The sequence below is a fragment of the Seriola dumerili genome, unplaced genomic scaffold (genome assembly GCF_002260705.1).
Source record: "Seriola dumerili isolate Sdu_G_001 unplaced genomic scaffold, Sdu_1.0 BDQW01000319.1, whole genome shotgun sequence".
Lineage (NCBI taxonomy): Eukaryota > Metazoa > Chordata > Actinopteri > Carangiformes > Carangidae > Seriola > Seriola dumerili.
Genome location: NW_019174574.1, coordinates 2,647,813 through 2,674,393, shown reverse-complemented (window position 1 = coordinate 2,674,393; position 26,581 = coordinate 2,647,813). Strand labels below are relative to the sequence as shown.

Here is a 26,581-nt window from a genome sequence, read left to right as displayed (position 1 = left end):
ATCAGGAGACATTAAAATATGAACATCAAGTTCGGCAGTAGAGTAATTGATTAATAAATTGGTATATGTATATTTTTTTAATGGTTGATTTAAATTTATGACAGCAGGACTCAGAGCTGACCCCTCCCCTCTCCTCTCCTCAGGTCGCGGTCCCCAGGTCGGACGGCGGATCTTTACCAACAGTCGGGAGCGTTGGCGGCAGCAGAACGTTAACGGAGCATTCGCTGAGCTGCGGCGGCTCATCCCCACCCACCCCCCGACAGGAAGCTCAGTAAGAACGAGATTCTGCGCCTCGCCCTCAGGTACATCAAAATTCCTGGACCGAATGCTGACAGACCAGGACCTCAGGGGGTCCCACGGGTCCGAGCGGACAGCGTGGAGGAGGGGTCACCAAACTCCAGCTGTGAGAGTTCGGTGGAGGGAGACTCGGACGGTCTGACAGAGGACCAGGACTGTGGAGGTCTGGGTCACCTGCAGTACTTCCACCTGGCAAACAGCTACAGTTGATCAGATCCAGCAGAAACCAGGATTAGAGTCAGACTGATCCTCCATGTTGACTCCAGAGGAGTCGAATCACCACGACCTGTGGTCCTTTTAAACAACACTCACTGTCTGACCTGAGGCTGAAGAGTCTGTGTGATACACATTATCATTGTATCCTTATTAATGATTGATTATTGATTGATTAGACATTTTAATTGTGTCTCTGTGTTCAGTTAGAAACAGAAGACTCTGTAACAATAGTTCTTTAATGTTAAAGGAACCTTGATTATTGTTTAAAATCTTTGTGTGTTTGATGTTTGTTGTGATGAATAAAAAGCCAAATAATTCTACACCAACTGATGCTGCAGTGATTTTTTGTAACATGTGTTTGTTTAAAGATGATATTATTCAAATATAAAGTTTTAATGACTTTGGTCTAGATTTATTTTACTAAATTTAGCGCTTCATCAGGAACTGTTTTATTCAGAGTCCACTGATCCTGTGTTCACATTAATCACTTGATACGCGTTCAAGTGATTCTCGTCAACATGTTAACTCATCTGTTCTGTATTGATCCGATTCACTGGATCAATATCTGCACCAGATGCTGACCCAGATGTAACTGATCCATATTTCCTGCTATGCTACACCTGCATGTTTCATTAGAAACTGTAAAAACAAACATAATAAAATAGAAGACAAATATTTAAAATGCTTAATAAAAACATAAACGTTATGATATAATTTAAAAAATCAGGATAGTCTGCTGATCCACAGATGTGCTTTATTGTGGTAATTATTTAATGTGAACTTCACTAACTGGAACACAGAGATGGACAGCTGAGATACTCCAAGTGCTTCATCATCATCATCATTATCATCATCAGCGATGTGTGAGTGACTCAGTGATGATGAAGCATGTTCATCCTCCTCTTCGTCCTGTGTGAGAGACAGCAGGGTGTTTTCCCACAGTATTGTCTGTCAGGATCACAGGTATCACACATGATGCTGATTGGGGGTTATGAGGTCAGAGGGGGGGCGTAGCCCATCACAGTAATAAGCCAGTGATGAGTGGGTGTGGAGCTGATGACTGATAAACATCTGAGCCAATCAGGCGGCCCCGGAGAGAACAACAACAGTAACAACGGTCCCAGAGAGAGAGAGGGGCGGGATTCAATTAGAGAGAAGCTGAGTTTGAGTGTGTGTGAGATGCAGCTTCATCCTCAGTTCCACCTCTGTCTCTTTCACACTCACAGCTGGTTATCTGATCTTGGGTCAGTATCACAGTAACATCATCTCCTACAGGATCCTGACAGGGACAAAAGAGTTTACAATAAAGTGACAAAACAAATAGATATCTTTGTAATCAGTAGAATCATTTTGCTGTTGCAGATTTTCCATGTGTCACAAACAGAGTTTCTCACTAATCAATTGATCATGACGATTAAAGCTGCATCTTAACGACATAAAGCAGCTCAGAACAACATGAGGACACCGATCATCACAGCAGTGCTTCATTAGTTTTGTTGCTATGTGGAAAATAGTGGCACATAGACCAAATCTCGCCTTTTAATAACAATAAAAAAAGTTTTTCCTTTCATAGTTTATGTCAAAATTTTTACACAATTTGTCATAAATATCTAGGTTGATACAACAGTATGTAAATCCAAATGAATTTGACCTCAAAATAAATTGCCCTTTTGATGCAGGGTCAATTTTAACTAGTGATTTATGAGTGTAAGATTCAATTGAGTTTTAATATGAGGTGCTGTAACATTAATGAATACATGAGCCTAAAAACAACACATCTGATAAATGACTCTTCTTCTCAGAAATAAAGTCCAAACAGACCAAACACTGATGTCACACGAACCTGTGTTCAGAGATTACACTGTAAAAATCTCCTCTAATAACAGTTCATTAAGGACCTCTGACCTCATAAAGGATCATGTGGTGCAGGTTAACACAGCTCATTCAGTGGAGCTGGATACAGCTGCAGCTTTATGACAGTGATTCAGTGATGGGATCAGTAGAAGAACTTCATCTTCTCTTTTTTAAAATATATATATAAAGTGTTGTACCGTCACTGAGGCTGATCTGATAGGGAGTTGTTCTCTGAGTCATCCTAGTGAGTTTATCTGGATCACTGCAGGGAGACGGAGAGAGACAGAGAGACAGACAGACAGACAGACAGATTAGTTAGCATATGTTCTCTTAGGGACAGAAAAGCGAACAGAACCAGGCTTGATGTTGACACCACACGGAGAGTGGACTTTACCGTGTCCTCCTGGGCAGTATTATAGTGTGTACATGAATGTCCTCCTCGTCACACAGTGATCTGATCACATTTCTTCAGTCTAGCATCTAAACTAATTCCATAATTTGATTTCATGACAATACCATCAATACTTTCGAAAACACTTTTATCTTTTAATGTTGATCCTGACTGAACAGCTTCATTATTCTACACAGTATTAACCACCACAAATCAGACAAGCAACTACTGTGGATAGTTTTAAGAAACCTATTTTTATGATCTTGCTTTTCATTAACTATACTTTGCTTTTACTTCATAAATGTTTTATCTTTTCGTCCCTTGTTTTATTGCCCTTTTATTTATTATCTACCTCTTTTTTTGATTTAGATTTTTCTTCTTAGAAGAACTTGGAGCTGCAATCGTGTAGGAAATGTGCTATACAAATAAAGTTATTATTATATGAATGTGCAGGTGTTTACAGGTGAGGAGCACCATGTTGCTCTGACTCATCCAGGTGTTTACAGCTCTCACTTATTACAGCACGTGTTCTTCATCTAAACATGAGATAAACAAGATGAAGCTCAGCTGGTCTAACGCTGCTGAACGGTTCAGAATGTTTTTCTCACCTGTTGAAGTTGTTGAGGTGACGTGCAGCCTCGTTAAGCATATCTCGGGCGGGCAGCAGCGGGTTTTCCGGGCAGCAGACAGACGGGGGTCCGGAGAGTTCAGCGCGGGTGTCCGTAGCTTCAGAGTTCTCCTCCGCTGCGTCCCGCCGCCTCTTTTATACCGACCTGCGTCCCCCCTCTGTGTGTCGTGACGCGTCGTTCCCATGGAAACCCTATTAATAACGGCAGTCCCATTAAGCCCAGACAGACCGGGGGTCCCAGGAAGAAGCACCCCAGGGACCTGCAGGGCCCAGGAGCCGCCCCTCCCCCACTCTCCTCCGCTGTGGGAGTCGTGTTTTCCGGCGTCTCCTCCTCCTCCGTCACGACCCGGAGCTCCGGAGCTCAGAGACCTGGTCTGGTCTCTGACAGGAAACTCAAGACATGGAGGTTCATCCAAGACCTGTCTCAGGCCTGAACCAGGTCTGTGACACAGCTGCTGCAGTGACGTCACGGTCCTGCAAACTTTACACAGACAGAACCAGGAGACTCAAGAGATTTCAGACTATGACTGGTTCAGGTTGTGTAAAGACTGAGTCCAGTACAGACCAGAACACACCTGAAGCAGCTCTACCGAGGCCAAAGGGTCCCACAGGTTAAAAAGTTATAGACTCTTAACCAGGGCTCAATTTACAAGGGGGATTGGGGTGGTCTGGCCCCCCTGATGAAGACCCCCCCAAAAGAGGTAAAAACGACAGTTCAGTGGATGAAACATTTATATAGGCTATCTTATCTGTAATTGTAAATATTTCAATATATTTCTCAAATTCGTGCCTGGAATAATATTGGGTGCCGAATGTAAAAATTTGGTTACAATTTTTTAGCTGATATATTTTGAATATTTAGCTCACACTCCTCACATTTAGCTCATTTTCTTCTCATTTGAGACAGAAATTCATGTAAAACATCATGTTATATTTCATTGTTAACAATGTGTATGAATCTTGAGTCTAAAAGTTAAATGTTAAATCTAAATATTAAATCTAAATCTAAATATCAAACAGGCCAATAAATCTAAATGTTAAATCTAAATGTTAGATGTTAAATCTAAATCTAAATTAAATGTTAAATCTTTGTTAACATTTGTTCCACGCCCCCTTGCAGTGGACTCAGTTTACACATCACCGTCCACACCGCTGACCGTGGACCAGTCTGTGAGACCAGTCAAAGGACTCAGTTGATTCGCGGTATGAGGGTGAGATTGAGGCAGGTGTGCGGGCTACACTCCAAAGTGCAGTTCCACCGGTATCGTCCACACTATTCATGTTAAGGTAAATCGTTTGAATTTTGACTTCTTGGAGGAAGTTATTATTAGCTAACCTGACTAGCTAGTGTATCAGAGTGACACTAACAAACGAGCTAGTAGTGATGTTTGATACCACCGATTTCCTTTCCGATCCGATACTGAGTAAAATTCAGGCTGGTATCGGCGATACCGATCCAATACCGATACTTTGTTCAAATACACCTAATATGCCTGGTAAATCTAGAAAAAAGGAGTGTATTCAAGATAGCTTAAGAATACAAGACATCAGAGTCACTTATTTAGCTATTTATTTTAAACTCAGAAGTATACTGAGGTAGCGGCCTCATTCACAATATAGCCGAGCTATTACAACAACAGAAAAACCAGTGTTTGAAAAAGGTGTTTCCATCACTAATAAAAGATCATAAGTAAAATAATAAAACCATTAAAATAAATAAGAGAATAATAACAAGATCTGAATAGTTTAGTTACTTTCCACCATATTGCTGTTATTACCACAAATGAGTGAAGTATCGAAAGTATCGATATTTTCATTTGAGAATCGATTTTAGAGCATACAGATCTGGTATCGGAAGTATCGATATTTCAGTATCAATCCACACATCACTAGTAGCTAGTTGGTCAGGTTAGCTAACAATAACTTCCTCCAGAATGCTTTAAATGTCAAAATTAAAACGACCTGATCTGAGTTTAGCCACCTGGCTATCTCACCCTCATGCAGGGAATCAACTGAGTCCTTTGACTGATCTCACCGACTGATGCACTGTCGGTGGGGAGGGAGGGCCTGTGTGAGCTGAGGCTACTGCAAGGTGGCGTGGTCCGGAGCGCTGGCAAGGATTATTTACATATTTTCTAAGCATTTAGCTTTACACTCAGCCAACCGTTTAGATTTAATATTTAGATTTTGATTTGTTTGATTGTGATCTGATTGGTTGCATGTGTCTTCACATGTGCATCCTGAGTTCAGGTGATTGCTAACTGAGTGTGGTGTTTCAGTGGCAGTGTTTAGCAGCTAACACACAAAGGCTTTCAGTTTTGAATGATGTGTCTAATGTAGAGAGGTGTGTTTGGTGTTTTGCAAAAAGTGTGAGGCAGAGAATGTGTGTATAGTTGTGCACGTCTAGGCTGACATTTTGCTCCTTGTGTGTCGAGTTTCAAAATCTGTGTATTATTTTTGATTTTTGTGTGTAAGCAATCGTAAAAAACTGTAAGTGCAATTTTGAGGTACTTAAGGTACGTATTTTCATTTTATGCTATTTTTCCACTCCTACATTTCAGAGGAAATATTGACCTTTCTACTCCATTTATTTGACAGCTTTATTTAAACAGGTCAGATACTGTAAGGACTAACAGTTCACTGAAGCACCTTCACTGTACTGGGTTCCCCTTTCACCCCAGAGAAAAAGTTGATCCCCTCGGTCTGTGTGCGGTCTCCAGTTGTTTCTCTGAGTCCGTTTGAATCAGATTCATTTTTCTGCTGTTTCTGGTGTTTGTTTTCCTGTGCAGGAGGCTGAGCCCGGGACGGTGGTGAGAAGTAACAAGTACATTTACTCAGGTAACTTTTAGTAAGGTAAGTTACTTGTACTTTAATTGAGTATTTTCTTTTCTGCCACTTGATGCTCCACCATATTAATGTTTACACCTCCATTATAATCTTTATAAAATATGAAACTACACTACAGTTTGTAGAAGAAAATTAAATCATAATTATAATTTTTGATTCCTAATGTTTCACCGAGCAGTTTCTCTAATGTGATGATTTTCTGCTTTTACTTTAATAACTAATAATTGTAAGGTTCGGACAAAACAAACTGCCAGCGGACCCCCTCACTGTAGGGGCCTAGAGTTCAGACCTGTACTGTTCTCTTGGTGTAGACCAAACATAATTTCGCCCTCTTGTGGATAACATGGTGAAGGACGCCTCATCTGACCACATGACTCTCTCCACATCACTGTAGACCAGAGCATCTGGTCTCTGCACCACTGACCTCTCAGATGTGGATTAATCTCTATGATGAGGGTTTATCTCAGCAGCTATACTGTAACATCCTCTGTGTGTAACTGTGGACAAAATTAAACATTTTAAACTGCTCGTTAATAAACTTTTAGCATTGATAGAAACAACAAATGAGCAAATAAATCCTTTAAAAACTAGAGCTGCAACAATTAGTCAAAAGACAGAAAATTGATCAGCAACTACTTTGATAATTAATCATTTGAGACGTTTTTAAAGCACAAACGTCAAATATTTTCTGGTTTGACACTTCATTGGCTCATGACAGTAGTCTCATGTCTTTGTAGGTTTGGACAGTTGGTTGAATAAAACAAGATATTTGAATATGTATGAGTATAAAATGATTGGGAAATTAATGAAAGTGATCATTGGTTTCAGTTCTAATTAAAATATGACATGATCTTGAAAGGAGAATATCACAACCTCTGCTGCTAACAGAAAAAAAAATACTGATTATTAAAGTCACATTATTGTGGTGACTGCATCCTCAACAGACCGGTGGGCTTGGTAGGCGAATTGATATGGATCCAACAGGAGAAGGTGCCGGGTTACAGGTATGATAGGATGCTATGCTCAAATGCTTTCATAGCCACAGATGTCAGGGCAACAAGTCTGAAGTCATTGAGGCAGGTGATCTTTGAGGACTTTGGCACAGGGATGATGGTGGAGAACAGGGAAGATGGTGGAGAACAGGGAAGATGGTGGAGAACAGGGATGATGGTGGAGAACAGGGAAGATGGTGGAGAACAGGGAAGATGGTGGAGAACAGGGATGATGATGGAGAGCAGGGATGTTGATGGTGGAGACCAGGGATGACGGTGGAGAGCAGGGATGAAGATGGTGGAGAGCAGGGATGATGGTGGATAAGTACAAATGAAGATGCTTTTGTACAGAGATTACAGTTTCAAATCAGTCAGAGTTGAGACACTGAGTTTCCCTTCAGTGTTGATTTATAAAATTTTAAAACCTTTGACCCGATGCATTCATCTGAGCATCTAATGTTTTCCTCGGTAAGAAATTCAGACAGTTGTGTGGTAGTGGTTTCTAGTTTCACTATCTTATGTATTTTCAAAGTTAATTTACTTTGTATTTCCTCCAGGAAAGTGTCTTTGTAAAATATGTGTGTGTGTGTGTGTGTGTTTATCAGCTGAAAGAGAGCAGTGAGTTTGTCTCTAAGACTGCTGTTGAGGAACAGGATCATGTTGAGGTTTTCGGGCTCGATGGAGCTCCTTTGGTTGCAGAACTGATCACCTGCCCCAGAGAAGGCTCCTTCTAAGGGCGCAGCAGTCAAGACAACCCCAGGGTTCTTCAGAGCCAGCTGGCTTAATTCACTAAAATGATTCATTCCGTTGTACCTCCACCAAGCCAAAGGCCATGTATCATAGACCATGTATCTGTCCAGTACGTCTCTCAACTTTGAACTTTGAGAGCAAGAGTATGACCAGGTTTGACCTGTGGTGAGCTCCTTCATTATTTTATCCATCACTTTGTTTTTTGTTTTTGTCTGTCAGATGTTTTTTGTATCTTGGATCGAGAAAAGTGCTGGAAGCCAGCTGGTGGTGTTGACTTCATCGAATTCCTTTCTGAGAGTAAAATCTGGGCAACATCATTGTTTCTCCGTTTTGTCTTTGTCAAGTTTTTCCATGAGTGTGTTCAGCAGTGGCAACATGACAGAAATAGTCTCGAATCCATTTTTCATCCTGGACACGGCTTCCTTCAGAGGCTCCAGATCAGATATGATGTTCTTGAGTTTGTCTTAATCTTCTTCATTCTGAATTAAGTCTGTCTTGCCTCTCTCGTCAAGCACCATCACCATGGCTTGGTACTGCTGAAGCAGTCTCTGAAGCATGTGCAGCCAAGCAAACCATTGGTCAGCTCCTCTTGTCCCATACGCAGCTGGCGTTGAATCTCTCTGAGTTTCTCCTCAGCTTCAGAATCGTTCTTGAAGAACCTGACGATGTTCTGACACTTTCTGAGAACATTCAACAGCTCGTTGTTCCTCTTCAGATCCTTAAATACTTCATTTAAGGTGTCAGCAAAACAAGGCATGTCTGTCCATTCTACTTTAACATTTTTCATTTGTGGCATGCCAGCTCTGACGATGCTGTGGACCTTTTGTGTTGTTGTGGTCTTCAGGTCTTGAAGACCACAACTCAAGTCAGCACAATGTCATCAGCAGAGGCCGAGCTGCGTAGCAACTCTTCTTCCTTTTTCTCGTAAACAGTGAAAAGCTCTGAGCGTATCTAAGCTTCGGTAGGAATTTGAACAGTGTGGTTTAGTGCTTTTACAAAACCCAGAAAGTTAGCACCTGCGGTGATCTCCAAGGGCAGATTTCAACAGGCTTTCGATCGGTATGTGCTGAGTCCCAGCTGTGGAGGGAAACAGATGTAAATTCAAGGTCACAGTGATCTCATGTTCTTGTGAATGCAATATATCAAGAAGAGGGAATTTCATAACTTCTGGTAAACCGTGATCTCACAAAACACATGTTTTTGACCATAACTCACTAATTCAGTCTCTAATTATGACACAATTTAACTCAAATGTCTATAAGGATAAAATCAAGTGATGATATTTTTAGTGCTGTCAACTGATTAAAAAATATTTAAAAAATAATCAAGTTAATCACATAAATAGGCTGTGATTAATCATGATTAATCATATGTTTAAAATACTATTTACTTGTATTTTGGTGGGAGATAAAACAGTACAAGTATGGTTTTGGTTAGAGCTTTTTTTAACTTTATTTTACATCTCAGCTTAGTTGTAATTAATTGTCAATAAGAACCTCTTAATTTGCTGAGCAACAACATCGATAAACTGCAAACTTAATCAGCAGACAACCACATCCAGTACAAAACTTCTGCTGCAAAGTGAATGTAAACTGCTTGCCTGTAAATTGTTTGTAAAGTGACATTTTACCCAAATGAATGTTACACTGAGTAGGCTTTGAGGTTGAATAAGAAAATGAATGAGTGGTAGACACGCCTCTAAGCTGAAACTGGGCTCTACTCTATAACTGTGCAGCGGGTTAACTGATTCAAGTGCCTCATCATTAGACAGACTAAAAAGTCTCAGAGAGTGCTTGGCATTGCCCACAACAACCATAATGAACTGCCAACTTAAATAGAAGACAAGCACATGAAGAACAGCTACATTAACTTCTGCTGCGAAGTAAATATAATCAGCTTGACTGTAAATTGTAAAGTAACATTTCACCCAAATAAATCCAAAATTACACTGAGTAGGCTGAAAGCTGAATAATAAACTGAATGTCATATGTGTCTTAAAAGAAAATAAGTGAACAGTCCCTTTTCACACACTTGAGTAACATTACTTGAAACTGTGTGAACATGTTATACATATACATGAATCCAGTCAACCAGTTCATAGTCTGCTTTTCTTTTTACCAGTTACTCAGGCAGACTAGCTTGTTGACATTTTCAGATGACAGAGCTGACCTCTTCTTCTGCACAATGCGGCTTGTCAAAGAAAATAGTCTCTCACATGGCACTGTTGAGGCAGGGCCAGCCTACCATGACCACCGCTGTAGTGGACATGTGTCTACGCTGACGCTGGGCTCTGCCCCTATACCTGTCCAGAGTTTGGTCTGTGGAAAGTGCCTCCTCATCAGACTCTGACTCTGACCCCATCGGTAGGACAGCCATCTTCTTCTTCGGTGGCTCTGGTTCCATTTCCTCTCTGCAGGGCTGTGATGCAGTTTCTCTGTCCTTCAGCATCTGAGTCAGCCTTGGCCACACCTCTTCCCTCTGTGCTTTGGGCAGGCACCTGATGTCCTTGAATTGGGGATGTAGAGCTGTTTCTACCTTTAACCATGAAAGGTTTGTGTTCTTCTTCCGCGCGTTGAGGTCAGAGAAAATAAAATAGTTTAGACAAGGAAAATCAGTTTACCTGCAAGGCTCCAGCAGTGTTTCCAATTTTGTCATATTAAGCTGAGGTTAGCGTGGCTGAAGTTGTGCTTCTGCTGGGCCAGTGTTGCCTTCAGTGGCATCACGAATAAACAATATCATAATTTAATCAGCATTATCCCCTACAATGTCATATGACATTATATCTATAAAATAAATAAAATACCTAGCAAAGCTTAACATCATGAAACACATGGTCCTTAGTTTCAGGAACAGCCACAGAGAGTGGAGCAGCGACACGTCCCTCATCATCTCCTGATGTTACGGAGGTTGTGAGACAAGGTGAGCTCATATAGTGTCTAAATATGGTACAAACAGTTCGTTAGTGACTACCCTAATAATAACCACTGCAGATCCATGTGTACTATTGTTTGCCCAATTATTTGTAAAACATTTTTTTAAAGATGTGTGAGATACATGGATCAAGAGAGCAGAGACTGCGTCTGAATAGGGCCCAGAGTTTTGTGCTACACCCCTGTTGGTACATCCTGGATTAGTGACTCCTCTGTTTGTCCGTGAGAGGCTTGCTGAACTTTCAGCTGTGCTGTGTTTACAGGACTGTGTTTGAAATGTCGGTGTGGCAAGTTCCAGTTTAGTTTTTAAGAAGAGAAGAAAAGATAATGTGATAATATAGTTCTGTAGATTTTCTAGAGGAGTCTCCATGAAAGAACATTGAGAAAACACATTCAATTTATATAATTCATTCATTATTTATTATTCATTTGCTGAATTGTAGATTATGTTTGCCTGTGATTTACAACCTCTATGAATTTATACAAGAATGCAATTGTATCTGTGTATATCCACACACATATACGTATTAATACAACTGACAGATAACTGCAGAAAGACTAGAATCACCTCCTGGTGGCTGTCTGCCTCCTCCACTCAGACTAATTTCAGGTGACATCCCTGTTTAGCCAGATTCATAAAATATGAACCATTTGTGTGAAATTTTGTCATAATTGCTGTGTTACGTCTTAATTATGGCTAAAAGGGTTTAATGAGGACATTGACCTTGACCTTAGACCTTTGACCACCAAAGTCTAATCAGTTCATCATTGAGTCCAAGTGAATGTTTGTGCCAAATCTGAAGAAGTTCTGTCAAGGTGTTATTGAGCTATTGTGTCCATGAGAATGAGACGTATGGACAGACAACCTGAAAACAATATGGCTCCTCTGACTGTCGCCAGGCAAAAGACATAAAGTACAGCTCAGCTCATCTTCATGTTCCAATGCCGTAAACAAAGCCATAATAAAAAGCATGACTTCTGGCTGTTCTTGCACTGTTTTTAGTTAAATGACACTTTGATATATTAAGTACAAAATGAAAAACTAGATACTTCCTGTCCAAAGTAATGCACCATAAACCCTGATATCCATCATTTTAACTCTGTAAATCCAGATTGATCAGATTTGTTGAGAACTATACGAGGCAGGCACAATGCAGAGTATTGTGATATAATCTATGTTAAAATGAAGTTTATACTTGGAAAGATGAATGAAAAGAAACTAAGACTACACACATACATGTATCACTCCACTATGAATAAAAGTTAAAACTGTAGATGTATAGCTGTTTATCACCTATGAGCAAATAGCTTTGTCAAGAAGTGAGAGGTCGCAGACTGGGATACTAGCAATCACACAGGGTGGTATACTGAATAACAGCCGTTAGCATCTTATATCACCAGCTGGCCTTTAAAGCCTCCATGTGGTGCCATCATTGACTGACATGCTGTATCTCAGTGTATTGTCCATTTAAGGAGTTGGGTAGTAGTGTAGAAATGACATAAATGCACACGTACAGGTGTTGAAAGAGTGATCAGAGCTGAGTGTGAATCTCATCACTGTGCAGGCAGGTAGACTTTTATCTTGTCCAGCAGTGCAGTGGGATCTTGGAGGAAAGCTGGAAGGTTGTTCCTGTGAACGTATGCAGCCAAGCCCACAGCAGCAGCTGAACCAATCAGAGGCCACTTAAATGATCTCTTGGGTTTGGGCTCATCACAGAGCCTGGTCTGCATGGGCTGAGCCACTCTGTCCCACTGAGTGAGGATGGCCTGACGGGCCCCGGCCCACTTTCCTGGCCCTCTGAGACGATACTGATACGGCGTGCAGGGACCAAGCATCAGGTTCAGACCCAGCCTGGGATCAGTCAGCAGCAGCCTCAGGATGTTGGGCTGAACCCCCACCAGCTCCGCTATCTCATCCATGTAGCTGACATAGTCGACTTGGATGGTGTGTCTCTGACTGGTGACGTACCTGAGAAACAGACCTGAGCTGGTTTTGTTGTGGAGAACAAGATTTGGTGCTTTACAACTCCAACATCTGTAACTAACGACACAGTTCAGTAAATCCACAGCAGTACCTTTTAGCCATGGTCTCCTGCTTGCACTGGACATCTTTCATCATGGCAGTCACTGAGGGAAGCTTGACACAGCCTGTTTGAAGGGAGACATTGTGACAAGGATTTATCCTCTTCTTCTGAAAAGGACAGAGTGAGAGAAAATTCTGCATCTTTTGAAAGCCCTGTAGTACCTTTAAAGACCCGTGTGGCCCATCTGGCCTGCATCTCAGAGATGGGCATGATGGCTCCCAGTGGCTGCACTAGACCAATGATGGCCAGTGTTGGTCGGTCCAACTCAGGAGGAAACACATACTTGTACAGAGATGCTTTGTTCTCAGACACTGAGACCACGTGTGAGGCCAGGAATGGAAAGGAAAACCTGTAACCTGTGGCAAACACCTGCAGGACAGGCGACTCGTGTCAGTCACACACACAGGATGTTACTGCTAGCAAAGGCACAGACGGACTGAGAGTTTGTGTGGGTGTGTGCACACTTTTAAAAATTAAACCTACCACCAGGTCAACATCTTCCACTACACTCCCATCCTCAAACTCCACACTGGATCCATGAAACCTGCAGATGTTGGGTCTCACCTGAACCCTTCCAGATAGGATGCAGTTTGGAAGCTCATCGTTCATTGTGGGATGTTGGCTGAACAACCTGAGATTTAAATTCAGACCAGTTAGTCATGTTTGAACAATTTGATGAATACTGCAAACATTTTAATTAAGATGAGACAAAAAGTCTGAAACACTTCTAGTGGCGTGATGTACAGAAAGACCATGTCCATACTATATATCCATACGAACAGTGAGTCTTTTAAAGTTTGTCCTCACTCTTCAGTGCCAGATACATATCAATTACCAGAATAGTCACTAATATGTTATGGTATATTGAATGATTATATAATGATTATTATTGTAGCTACTATACTACAATCAATCATTAGAATAAAGATACTATTACCACACACTATGCTTTCACACTATTTCACCAATATGCTATATGTTAGCATCTGTCTGTTAACATCTGTCTATTACTTTGTTTTATATATGTTCATCTTTTTTTTGTAACACTATTTAACCAATTAAAAATGTCCTCAAGTTTATGCTTGAAGAAATTGTTATAAGGTCATAAAATTGATCCGACCCTTAGTGAACATGAACGTCAGCAAATTTCATGGCAGTCTGAACCTCATATTACAAGTTGTGTATATTAACATTTGGGCCTGAGGGTGGTGCTAGAGACAAGCTCAATAATAGTCCAAGAGTATGAGTGTGAACATGAATGAGATAAAAAAAATTTAGATTTAGATTTCTTTAGCACAAAGCGATTTGTGTCCTGAGATGTCACATAGGAGTAAAGCTGCTTGGGGACCAATAAAGGTGAATAAATAAATAAAGATGGATGTAGCCACAGTGATGTTACCCACAGGTTTCTGAAGAGCCGTTTTGAAACTCTTTATGAGCTGCTTCACCTCTGCCCCTAACTCCCAGCTAATCCAAAAATATTCAAAGAGCAGGGGCATGTGTGGAGCTGAGACTTCAGTTTGTGGCAAACATATGCTCACCCACCTGTCACTCAAAGAGGCCACGCCCTCAATTCTCCACAACTTTAGTCCTTAATAAAATGTAAACAGGTGAGTTATATAAACAGGTGTCATGAAGGAGGAAATTAGCTCTAGAGACCAAAACTGTTTTTGTACCAGGCTGTAAACATGTTTATTTCTGCTGTGAAGTTGGTAATTTTAACATGGGAGTCTATGGAGACTGACTCACTGTTGGAGCCAGACTCTAGTGGTCATTAGAGGAACTGCAGTGTGTAACCTCTGTGTTTGCTACATTTTGCGGAGGTTGTTGCTTGTTGCTGAGCTACCTTTCCCTGGACTAATGCACTGGGCAAAACAAGTCCTGACCAACTGACTGACACTGTCATCCTCAAGCTCTGCCATCTAAAGGGCAAAAAGCATAAGGCTGTAGCTGTAAAGCCGTCTGGTGAAGCTACGCTGCGGCTGTAATAGATGAAAGCAGATGCCGGTGCAGTACCTGTGCTTTGGCTTGAGATTGTACAGACTGTGATTGAATCTTCGGTTGAGTTGACTCTCTCCCAGACTACAGAAAACATTGAAGGGAAGAATTTTTTGTAGACAGTTTATCGCCCTGTTAAAATTCAAATCAAGGGGAATCCCATTGTCCCCAACTCTGTTCAGAATCCAGGCTCCCCGTCGAGTGCTCAGGTAAAGCTGTGAAGAGAAGATAATAGTCAATCATTATACCAGCAAAGTGTTTGACTCTGAAATAAAAAAATTTGGAAATGTTGCATTTATAAGGTGAACTTAAAATAAGGGATTGCATCTGTAAAATTTAGTTTCTATAGTATTTCAATTAACCCTGTTTTTTGTCTTTACCATTGATATTGTCTCTATCAGGCAGCTGTGCCTGAAACAAACCTTTAACAATTAGTTAATCTAATTATTATCATATACATCATCCATTTACCTTACTTTACTGTAGTTGTATGCACATGCAGTTGGTAAAGTTGGTAAAGATCAATAACATATTAATATAATAGTATATTGGCTGCCTTCATCTTCATTTTCACCTCCAAATAATTTTGTTTAGAATATAAATTTACACCCACGATGTGTCATCCCCAGATCTCAGCAGCAAAACTTTGAATAAAATGTTATCATGACCGACAGGGGAGAAAGCCACAACTATGACAACACGACCAGCATCGTAAACAAAACTAAGCAACTTTCCATCACATATGTAAAATGCACAAACACTTCAGACATATACAGTATGTCCCTATCTCGACCTGTTTGGTGACTCTGCTCAGCTCCACAGCGATGTCTCCTCCAGAGTTTCCTATTCCAATCACTACAGCCTTTTTATCCCTCCACTCCTCCGGAGTCTTGTAGTCTCGGCTGTGGTGGTACTTCCCTGTGAAAGTGTCAATGCCTGAAAGAAAGATAGAGACTTGTAACTGCTACACACAGTATGCTGAACAGAAGGTTATATGGGGGTGTGTGTTTTTCTGTTTGTGAGAGTGACAGAGAAACTCAGCTCGATCTGTGGCGGAGTGCTTCTTAGTGTAAAGGTCTGATGTTTTTCACACTGTGGTCTTATTACTGACTGTTTGTTCCTGGTGTAAAATCTTGTTTATTGATCAATACAGATCTGTGGTGTGCTCTGTCCTCAGTGCTGGAGTGATGCTGCTGTTCTTACTGTGTGGATTACTGCTGTACATGGCCTCTGCTAAACCAGCAGGGGTGGACAGTAACATAGTACATTTACCTGAGTACTGTTGCCCCCAGCTGCACTCTATCTCCAATCAGGCCAGAATATATATGCATCCCCGGTTCACTCGCTCTTTGCCAGATTGTTCTTAGTATCATGCAAGACTTTCCAGCATTCATCTCTGGACTGACTTCCCTGTATCGACTGTGCTCGTCTCTGCCCCGGTAAACGCCTCAGCCTTCTGTCCCCAACCACGAGTTCTGCCTGTGCGCTTCCTGGTCCCCGTCTGCCTGTCCCTGTGGCTGTTTGGCGTTCTCCAGCTTCGACATTGCAACGTGATTGCTTCCCTGCTGGTTTCCCGATCCTACGTCTGACTCTGATTACCCGCCTGCCTGCTCCTTCCTGGTTCGTCTGCCCCACTGACTGCTCACCTGGTTCTGATCCTCCTGCTCCCTTGACGACGTCTCCAGCCTGCTCCCTAACACTCGGCACCGCCAGCCCCAGCCTTCAGGTCCACGAACTTTCCCCTCTGTGTGTGTGTGTGTGTGTGTGTGTGTGTGTGTGTGTGTGTGTGTGTGTGTGTGGTCACCTCACTCCATTCACCTGACCCACAGCTCTCCACCCCCGGACCCCCTTCCCGCTATCCCCCCCCCCCCCCCCCCCCCCTCCCCCGCCCCCCCCCCCCTAATACCCACCTGTGTGTGTTCTCTCTGCTGTTCTTAATTTAAAGGTCATTACCAATCGTACCTGTGGTGTGTGGTGCTGCAACTGGGTCCTACCAACATCTATTACACAGGTGTGTCTATCAACTATGGATGTCACCATCTGTATCCATGTAACCCGGCTCTCAATCAGTGATGGCAAAAAAAAAAAAGACTAATTGATATATCACAAACACTAATGAATAACAATACCAAAATATAAACCTACAAAATCCATTCCTCTCTGGAATCATTCATGAATCCTACAACTGTACTTATTTTCTTCACAAACTTCTGACTTTTACTCCACTTTAAGACAAATATTATTAAATAGCGGAATGACTTATTTTATTTTGAAAAATGTGATACACTGTATTAATCACACATAAAGATGAGGCAGAAGATTCTTTACCAGAGACTATGCTCTGATCTGAGGTCTGTTTGAAAGATTAATTTAGTTTGAAATGTTTGCTCCTTCTGCTACGAGACTTTGATCAGTGTTTGAAGTAGATTGTACAGCTGTGGTCTATCAATGTTATTCAGGCCAAGGTTGAGTAATTATACCAACAACACTGTTGCATAACCTCATTGTGCAGGTTTGCTTTTACAGGCTGGTTCATAGTGTGTCAGAGGTTGATTCTTAAATAACATATTGCCGGAACATAATCAGCAACGCTTGCTGTTGAGTAACCTGAGGGATATTTACAAGCTGTACTGGAAGTCTTACCTGGGAAGTCATGGAGAGGCAGGTTGGGTTGGCAGTGATGTCCAATACAGATCATCACTGCATCAAAAATGTGTTTCTCCTTTTTGCCGTCCTTGTTCATTGTTTCAACATCCCACTGACCTGAGTGAGAAAAATCTGACCTCTGCTTCACCTGCAACACCTTGGTCTGGGCGACAGAGAGACAACACATTATTGAAGACTGAGATCCCTGCTTCACCTGAACTACCCTTACTAGGCGACATATCTGACATCCCTATCACCAAAAGACACAAGGTGCGGTTTATAAAACTGGCCATGATGGATTTTAACAAATGGATTGCTTTGTCATAGAAAAGTGCAGACCCTCCCCCTGTCTCCATGTGGTTTAAAAACATTTCCTCATACACGGCATCAGAAAAAATAATGTTCAACCTCAAAAGAAAGATGCTGGGCTGATTTCAGTAGCTACATGGGTCATATTTCACAATCTGCTGTGGGCTGACAGCAAGATATACTTGACACACACACAAGGGCGTCAGTGTATGTGTTGAATTTTGGTACCAATGTATGGAATTTGTTTAATTCTAATTCTAGTACCTATATGTTTCTATACCTTTGTAATGGCTCCTATCTGGTGGTGGGTTGGGGTGACTGGTCTTAAGGGATTACTTTAACACATTACATGTTTTTATTTATTTCATTTTAGTTTTCTCTTTCATTATCTTTGATGTTTTACCTCTGTGTTTTCCCTGGTAGACTGCTCTGTATTTTGGAAACTTCAATAAACAAATTGCACACACAACCACATTTACATTTAACCATATGTTATAACAAACTAAACATTTAAGATGTGAAAGGTGAGAATGGTGCATCCTTTCAGATACTATGAAAGAAGTTAGTGAGGGATCCTTACAGTGAAGCGTATGTGCTTGGTGAGCTGGAAGTGATCAGCATACATCTGGAAGTAGTCCATGATGAGGGAGTTGTGCATGTAGTTGGGGAAGTGTGCAGGGATTGGAAAGTCACTGAAACACATCATCTCCTTGGAGGTGTTGATGATGACAGAGTGGTAGATGCTGGCCCTGTCTGGCTCTGGATTCTCCTGCAGCGTCATATATCAACACAGAAAACACTCATCATCACTTACACTGTGTGACTGAGTGAGAAAGTCCAACCTGCAACATCGTGTGACCCACCTTAAACCTCCACAGACCACCCATGTCATCACTGCTCTCGAAGCAGACGGGCTCCAGCCCCTCGTCCAGACAGCACTTGATACAGGCCAGACCTGAGCTCCCTGCTCCAACCACTGCCACACGACGAGTCATACTGCAGCTCTGTGACGGAGGAACCAGCTCAGTGAGACTCAAGTCACAACATGATACATCCATGGAGCTGCACAGCACAGGAAGTGTGCAGAACCAACAGCTTTCTATTTAGCCTGGTGATCGGGAGACTGTTGCTCCTTGCGGTTTGTTTGCACTGGTGTTGACATGTCTTTAAATATTGACCGTAATCAATGTTCAGCATGAGTTAATATGAGGCCACCAGTGGCACAATGATTTACGCAGAGATTTTACATGCAGCTACACCGCGCTTTCTCCCGATCAGACCACACTTTAACTCTGTTCAGTTCAACTCTGCGTTGTAAACAATCAAAGTAAAGCAAGCATCGGTTCAGCCCTAATCTTTCCCACGATTCACTCAAACGTTTCGAGTATCCAGCTTTATGTATGTGCGCGTATTTTACGCAGTTTTTCTTACCTTCAGTGGTTCGAAGGAGCGACTGAGTTTCTCCTGCTGCTCTCTGTCAGTGGGCGGAGTGAGAGAAAGGACTGTGAATCTATCACTCTCCCGAGCTGACCCTTGAATCTCACAGTTATCTAACATGTGGAAAAGTAAACAGAGAGAGAGAAGGTGAGAGAGAGAGAGAGAGAGACGCTGCTGGAAAACAAGTGTACGCTACATTTAACATGAGTCTGTTCGTGTCTTTAAAAGCAGCTAATGGAGGCCAGAGAAGCAGCTGTCAAACAATCAACTTCATTCTCAATTTTTGTTTGACATGATATTCAATAGTAGATCATATTTACACATCACTACATTAGGCTATATTGAACACAAACACACACACACACACACACACACACACACTTTGTAAAAGGCAAAAGTCTACAAATCATTAAGTCACAGTTTTGTTAATAAGACATGTTAGCTTATGTCTTTTTATTATTTTTATTATTGTGTGCTAATAAGACAAAGGGTCACGGCTTTTGAATTTTCTAATAAGCCTTCATGATAAATTAAAAAATAAAATGAATAAAAAGATCAAGTTAGGACAGAGGTAGACATAGATGAAGTTATGTTTCACAACTTGACAAGAAAAACCTTGTTTTTATTAATGGATTCTTGATTTACACATAAGATGAATTATTATTGTTACTTTTGTTGTTATTATGAACCTCACTGGTCACGTGTACAGCTTGTGCACAGAGCAACAGGTCTTTGATTCTGTGAGGGAGCAGATTTCAGTTTTTTTCTTGTGTCTCCATCTGCTGGTTTAAAGTGGAAAAGATTTATAATACATCACAGCTGAGTACAATTATCTCTCCTGATGCAGTATAAAGATGTCTTGTATTATTCAGCACTTTGATTACATCCCATTGCTGTTACAGTTTTCGCAAAAACAAAATTTTCAATACTTTTAACACTTTTCCTAACGCACAAACACACCTACAACACACAATCGGCAAAACGGTTAATTTCATGCTCAAAATCACACATTGTAAACTGAACACCAACACTAATCTTCAAAATACAATAATACACTAACACACTACACTATGTCTAACATAACACTGCAAACATGTCTCAAAATCAAATAATTCTTCCAAAACACTCACACATGTTCTTTTCCAACAGGAACATTTAATCAATCAAAGCACAATGTCATGAAAACACTAACATCATATGGAATTACAGAAACTGCATTATTTTATGTGTGTCAGGTCTGCCCTTATACAATAGACAGTGTATTGTATTGATCATAGATTGTGTTTTGCACTGCAGGTTCTTTTGAGGCCTCTCTCTATTTTTGTTTTGTTTGGTTTAGTTTAGTAAATGCATGCATTTTGTTTCTTTTGCTACAGAAATTCAATACAAAAAATGAATGGCCCATCTCAGAGCAGCTTTATAGAATGTACGGTTTATGAAAAAAAGAGGACAGAGACAGAGTTGCTGCAGTAAATGCTTTATTTGCAACAGGACATTACTGCAAGACAACAAAAATATGCAATATAGCTGCCATTTATTATGTGAAAATACAAAATGTACAAACAGAAAAAGCCACAGAAGAATTAAAAAAGAAAAATAAAAGTCCTCTTCTAATCTGCCTGGTCTTCTGCATTTGGCCGCAGTTTCTCATCCACATCACACCTGATACCTGCTCTGGCAAGGCATCTTGGGAAGAATCGTTTGGCATGCCTTATCCACCCCTGGCAGAGCTCAGCTGTGATGTCTTGGCATGCAGCTTCAGTTTTTTTTTTTTAAACTCAAGGAACCAAACATTAGATATTTGAGAAATAATGGATTGGAGCTCTTTTTCATCATTTGTATCAAGCTTTTTATTTACAGTAATGCTACAGCACCATTGTTCAGTGTGTTATAAGTTTGTGGAAGACCTCTTATTGTTTCATTACTGTAAAACAAAAGCCATAACACGGTTTATTTGTTTGTTTCTGTGCATTCCACTCATTTCATTTACACCAAAACAAACACATTCAGAAAACATCTTCATCATTTTGACAACACATGTGCTGCAAATACTCACAACACAACCAAATACACGAACATGCTGCTCTCTGTCCGTGGGCAACAGACAACAATTAAGGTGTTTCCTGGGGACACTTTAGTGATGAACCCGGCTGGGACGCACTTTAAGCCCTGAACCCTCACACGCTTAACTGAATCCAGCTGGTAGGTGACTGAGTGTGACACGCTGCAAGGGCTCAAAATGGTGCAAATAGGATTGGGACAGCACTTCGCAACTTACCACGTTACCTTGACGACACAAAATGCTGTGAACAATTATAAGTTTGGGACTTTTTATTTTACGTCTTTTACCTTCCTCACGGCCAAGGTGCTCAGGGGACCGACTGCCTGACTTAAACATCTTCCAGGCTTTTGCCTTACAGAGTGGACAAGAGGTAACTGTTAAATAACTAATGTACTCATTTTTACAAAAATATTCAAAACACGAAAAAAGGAATGGCTACTTTTCCACCAAGTTTCCAAATATACCAATAGGCTTGTCCAGCTGGTCATGCTTTTTCTTTTCTGTCTCGTCCTCCCTTTCATCCATCTCTCTCTGACTCTTCTCCTGCCTTTCTGTGTACTTGTTTAGGTAAATCTAGAATCTCATTCTTGGTTTGGGCCTTTCGGAACCCCCAGACAGGTGGTTTGGGGTAGGGGATGGCCCTGGAGCAGAGGTACTGGGGCCACCATCAGTCTCCTCTGCAACGTCTGATGAGGAGTCAACTACTGTGGCGATGATGTTCAGGGGCCTGATGGAGTCCCTCTGCCCCAGAGCCTTGTGCATTGCTTGAAAGAAAGGCCAGTTTGCAGCTGTCACCTCTCCACCCTCCGTCCCTTATCCAGTCTGTGGTAATATCAGATCCTATTTAAAAGGTGTAAAAGAAACACAAGGATATATTAACACATCTTTTGATGAAACCTGACTGGAGCCAGATCATTTGTGAAGCTTCACCATCAGTGTAAAGTGAACCCACAAAAAGGAAAAACCTCCTCGTGGTCCAGTGGCCCATTCATCAGAAAACAGATAAAAAATATGTTCACCCTATACTTATTAAGTTTTCCCATTTCTTCGCAGCTTGAAGTGTTGTGAGATCATTCTCCAATCACACACACGTTTATAGCAGATGTGATGCCAGTGGTTGTTGTGTTTACAGTCATTCATTGGCTGCCTGCATAATCATGAAGTGACATTTCTACAGTTTACTAGCTGGATACTTGAAACCTTGAGCAGAAGCATTTCTGTGACCACTTAAGTGAGATTCATACTCCACTCACAGATGGGTGAACTGGAGTGTGTGTTGATCGCCCTGTTTGTAAACAAAACAATAATGTATGACAACAACACACAGTTCTGGCTATGCGTCACCAGTGAGTTATGCGTTTACACTTACATAAACTTCTTTTTTCTTGTAACCAGGGTTGGTCCCTTCCATTCTTCTTTTTTTCTTTTTCTGTTTTAGGGCAGTTCCGGGCTTACCCTGGTTACCACGGTAATCTTGCGTTAAACCCTCAGGCAATGAGCACATTATGAATGAACACCTCCTTGAAACAGAGACAGGCGTTAGACATTGAAGAACACAAATTAAAGGCAAAAAAGGAACAGCTTGACCTTGAGATAGTTACTGCCACCTCTACATTAAAAATAAAAGTGTTGGCAAACACTGAGCATGGGAAGTGTAAAAGTGAGTAAGTGCTCATCCTGAGGCTATCTAAGCAGAGAAGCCACAGCTAAGCACCCAGAATCCACAGGTAAATGATGAACACACTGAATAGTTAATGGCATGTGAAACACCAAGCTGACATGCAACAAGCTAATGTCAACAGAAGTCCAGGAAATCTGTGTGAAGTGATGTTGACAAAGTGATGTCACTGAGATGTTAGTAAAACAGCAGAGACTGTCACATTTGCCCCAAAGAGACATTCCTGTTTTCAGTGGCAAGCCCCTTGAGTTCAAAGTATTCATAAGGGCATTTGAACACACCATTTATGACAAAGCTGATAGTGACAGCGACAGGTTATATTACCCCGAGCAGTTCACTAGAGGTGAGCCCAGAGACTTAGTCAGAAGTTGCCTTTGCATATGAGTCCTTATCAAGGCTATAGTGCAGCAAAGAAATACTAACTTACCACTATGGTAACAAACTAAAAGTTGCAACTGCCTATATGGACAGAGCATTCAGCTGGCCACAAATAAAATCAGATGATGCCATGGCTCTTCAGAGTTACTCCCTGTTTCTTACTGGTTGTAGCAACGCAATGCAACACATTACCCAACTTCAAGAAATGGACAATCCAACTAACCTCAGAAACACTGTCTCCATAAACAGGAAAGTTAGAATAGCTGCAGATCCCGTGTTCGGTGACATAAAGGATGATGAAGATAAGGGAAAACCTTTTGCAAATGTGAAAGTGACAAGAGCATCTAGGCCAAAGGGAGTGCATTTGCCACAAGTGTAGCACCAGCTGCAAGTGAAAAGTCACCAGAAAATGGTCAAAGCTCCTCTCGTTACAACAGTGATGCCTTTGAGAAGCCTTGTGTATACTGAAAAACAACACGTACTGGCAGAATGTCACAAAATCAGAAACCAACCATCCAAGGAAAGGTTAGAGTTTCTTAAAAGACAAGGATGGTGCTTTGCATGCTTGACCCCAGGACATTTGAGTAAAGATTGTAAGAAGAGAAGAGCTTCATGTGAATATTGCTCGAAGAAACACCCAAGCATGCTCCATTTCTCAAAAGAAGAGGATGATGAAGCAGTTAAGAGCAGGCAGAAAGACATGGCTGAAAACACCAGGACTAGTCAAACAACACACAGCTAACGTGGCCGGAAAAGACAGTCGTGTTCTGTCAATTGTGCCTGTGTGTCAAATCAAAGAAAAGCAATAAGATGACTGAAACTTATGCTTTTATGGATAATAGAAGCCAAACCACATTCTGCACTGACAGCTTGATGAGACAGCTTGACATGGAAGCAAGAAGACTCAAATCCTGCTTCACACAATGGGACAAGAAAAGGTGGAAGAAAGCTTTTGTCTCACAGGATTAGAGGTGTGTGCTTTGAAAAAGAACATTTACATTGACATACCTAAGATTTACACCCACAGAGACGTTCCTGTGTCCAATTTAAGGTAAACACCAGACTCAGTGAATAGCTCCCTAAGCTTAACATCCTAAGTCCTATGATGACTATTAATTTAGCTATACAGACTAATGAGCAATGATAACTAACATGTCTTTGGGGTCATCAGGTGGGAACCTCCTTTCACCAGTGTTTTGTCTAGTTGGTCCCACGACACCTCCAGGAGGCTAGACAGTGATCACTGGCGTCCCAGAGTCACTCCCCTAATGCCAGCCATCACTGCTCCTCACACCACAACTATTTTCTCCTTTATCTTGCCTATGCTACCACAAACAACATCATCAACTCGGACAAAACACACTAGCAGATTCAGCAAACAAAAACTCCCCTAAACAGTTCTGTTCTGTTGTGTAGGACCAGATTCCCCACCCCCAGAAAGTGGCGGCCAATTTGAATGAGGGAGGTAGAGTGAGGGAGAGATGCCTTGTTGGGCTAAACTCTCCCCCGCCGGATTAGGCTGTGCTCTACCTCCCCCTACTCCCCCACTCTCCAAGACAATACAACTCACCATACAACTCACCTAAGACAAACAAACTCACCTAAACAGTCAAAGACACACTACAAACCAATTCAAAACAATACAAACAAACAATACAGGCCAACTCACCTGGACTAACCGCATGGTCTCAAAGAGGCTCACACAGGCCACACCCCCCACTTAAAAACACTTCCTCTTCCTGGATTTTCTTCCTTGCTTCTCCTAAGAGTCTGTCTATCCTAAGTGCTCCCCCTGCTGGGCCCCCAGCTACCATTACTTCTTCTCATCCAAATCCACTGACTGGATCTTGCTGCCTCATCTGACATGTCCTTTACTATTTTCCTCACACTCTGTCCACTTCCTCCTAACTCCCTCACCAAAGAGACAACAGACCTTGCTACAAATCCTCTACATCCTACTTCCACTGGACAAATCCTAACTTTCCATCCTCGCTGCTCTGCTTCTGCCCCTAACTCTACATACCTGAGCTTTTTCCTTTCATATGCTTCTTCAACTGAAGCCTCCCACGGAACAGTCAGCTCTATGAAATATACTTTCATTCTACTCCTAGACCACAAGACTATGTCAGGCCTTAGCTTTGTACTGGCTATTTCCTGGGGAACAACAAGCTTTCCTCCTAAATCTACCTGCATTTCCCAATCACAAGCATCCTCTAAGCTGCCTTGCCTCCTTGCTGTCTTACCAACTTTCTCTCCCTCTTGAACAAACTTGATTGCAACTCTCTTTATTTTAGACCCTCCTAAATTTGCCTGCCTCCGTAAATCTTCAATTCCTGCAGCTAAGCTTTTTAAAACCTGGTTATGTCGCCACGTATACCGGCCTTGCGACAGACTAACCTTACAGCCTGACAAAATGTGCTTTAAAGTTGCAGTACCTGAACACAATGAACATAGCGGGTCTCCATTTACCCAGAGTTTTAGGTTCTGGGGAGTTGGCAATACATCATATGTTGCCCCTATCAAAAATCTAATGCTACTTTCCTCCATACTCCACAGCTCTTTCCAGCTAAGCTTTTTCTTATCTACACCTTCCCAATTCAACCACTGTCCCTGCTTAGCCTGAGCCACTGCCTTTGCACCCCTTAATATCTCCTCCTGTCTACGAACCTGTTCCACCACTAGCTTTCTCTTTTCCTTGGGACCTGCTCTACTCCACACCGGTTTGCCTGGGCCAAGCCCCAAGCCTCCCCGGCCTATTTGGACATTACCCACAATCTCTGTATGCCTGAGCGTTGCTTCTGCCTCCTGCACTGCCATTCTTGGATTCCACTTTCTCCCCTTGATTGGGTTTGGAACCACCTTACTGACTACCACATCTTTACTCCCAGATAACAGGAGCTCTGTCCTAACCTTAGTACATTTAAACTCCTCCACTAGACTAGTTACTGGGAGCTGAAGTATGCCTTTCCCATACAGTGCCACCGTACTTAAACATCTAGGAACACCTAGCCACTTCCTAATGTAAAAGCTAACTAATCTTTCCATTTTTTCTGCAGCAGATAATGGAATCTCATATACAGACAG

At 41.7% G+C, this 26,581-nt stretch overlaps 1 protein-coding gene and 1 long non-coding RNA gene across 3 annotated transcripts; both read right to left on the bottom strand.

Annotated features, from left to right (window-relative positions):
• Positions 1-11,713: 11,713 nt before the first annotated feature.
• Positions 11,714-19,448, bottom strand: LOC111231786 (dimethylaniline monooxygenase [N-oxide-forming] 5-like). Of its 2 annotated transcripts, XM_022759026.1 has the most exons (10): positions 19,374-19,448; positions 18,806-18,946; positions 18,523-18,711; positions 17,631-17,796; positions 15,781-15,923; positions 15,006-15,202; positions 13,473-13,620; positions 13,151-13,358; positions 12,981-13,053; positions 11,714-12,874 (listed from the first exon to the last, which is right to left on the bottom strand). In XM_022759026.1, the coding sequence occupies exons 2-10, from the start codon at positions 18,935-18,937 to the stop codon at positions 12,460-12,462; spliced, it is 1,671 nt and encodes a 556-aa protein (XP_022614747.1). In that variant the 5' UTR covers positions 18,938-18,946; positions 19,374-19,448; the 3' UTR covers positions 11,714-12,459. The 2 variants fall into 2 exon arrangements, with proteins under 2 accessions (XP_022614747.1, XP_022614745.1); XM_022759024.1 differs by lacking the exon at positions 19,374-19,448 and having other exon boundaries at positions 18,806-19,089.
• A 1,929-nt stretch (positions 19,449-21,377) lies between these two features.
• Positions 21,378-25,204, bottom strand: LOC111231785. The gene is made up of 3 exons (XR_002665516.1): positions 25,167-25,204; positions 22,811-22,961; positions 21,378-22,281 (listed from the first exon to the last, which is right to left on the bottom strand). It is a non-coding gene; the product is annotated as an uncharacterized LOC111231785 (long non-coding RNA).
• Positions 25,205-26,581: the final 1,377 nt, after the last annotated feature.

Bases quoted from the DNA above. Each gene is read 5' to 3' on its own strand.
- LOC111231786 (XM_022759024.1), bottom strand. From the start codon at position 19,000: ATGGATGTATCATGTTGTGACTTGAGTCTCACTGAGCTGGTTCCTCCG. The intron at 15,203-15,780 runs GTCGAGATAGGG...TTCTCTTCACAG, and splicing joins TGAGCAGAGTCACCAAACAG to CTTTACCTGAGCACTCGACG. The intron at 12,875-12,980 runs GTACTGCTGTGG...TCTGTTTCTCAG, and splicing joins CAGGAGACCATGGCTAAAAG to GTACGTCACCAGTCAGAGAC.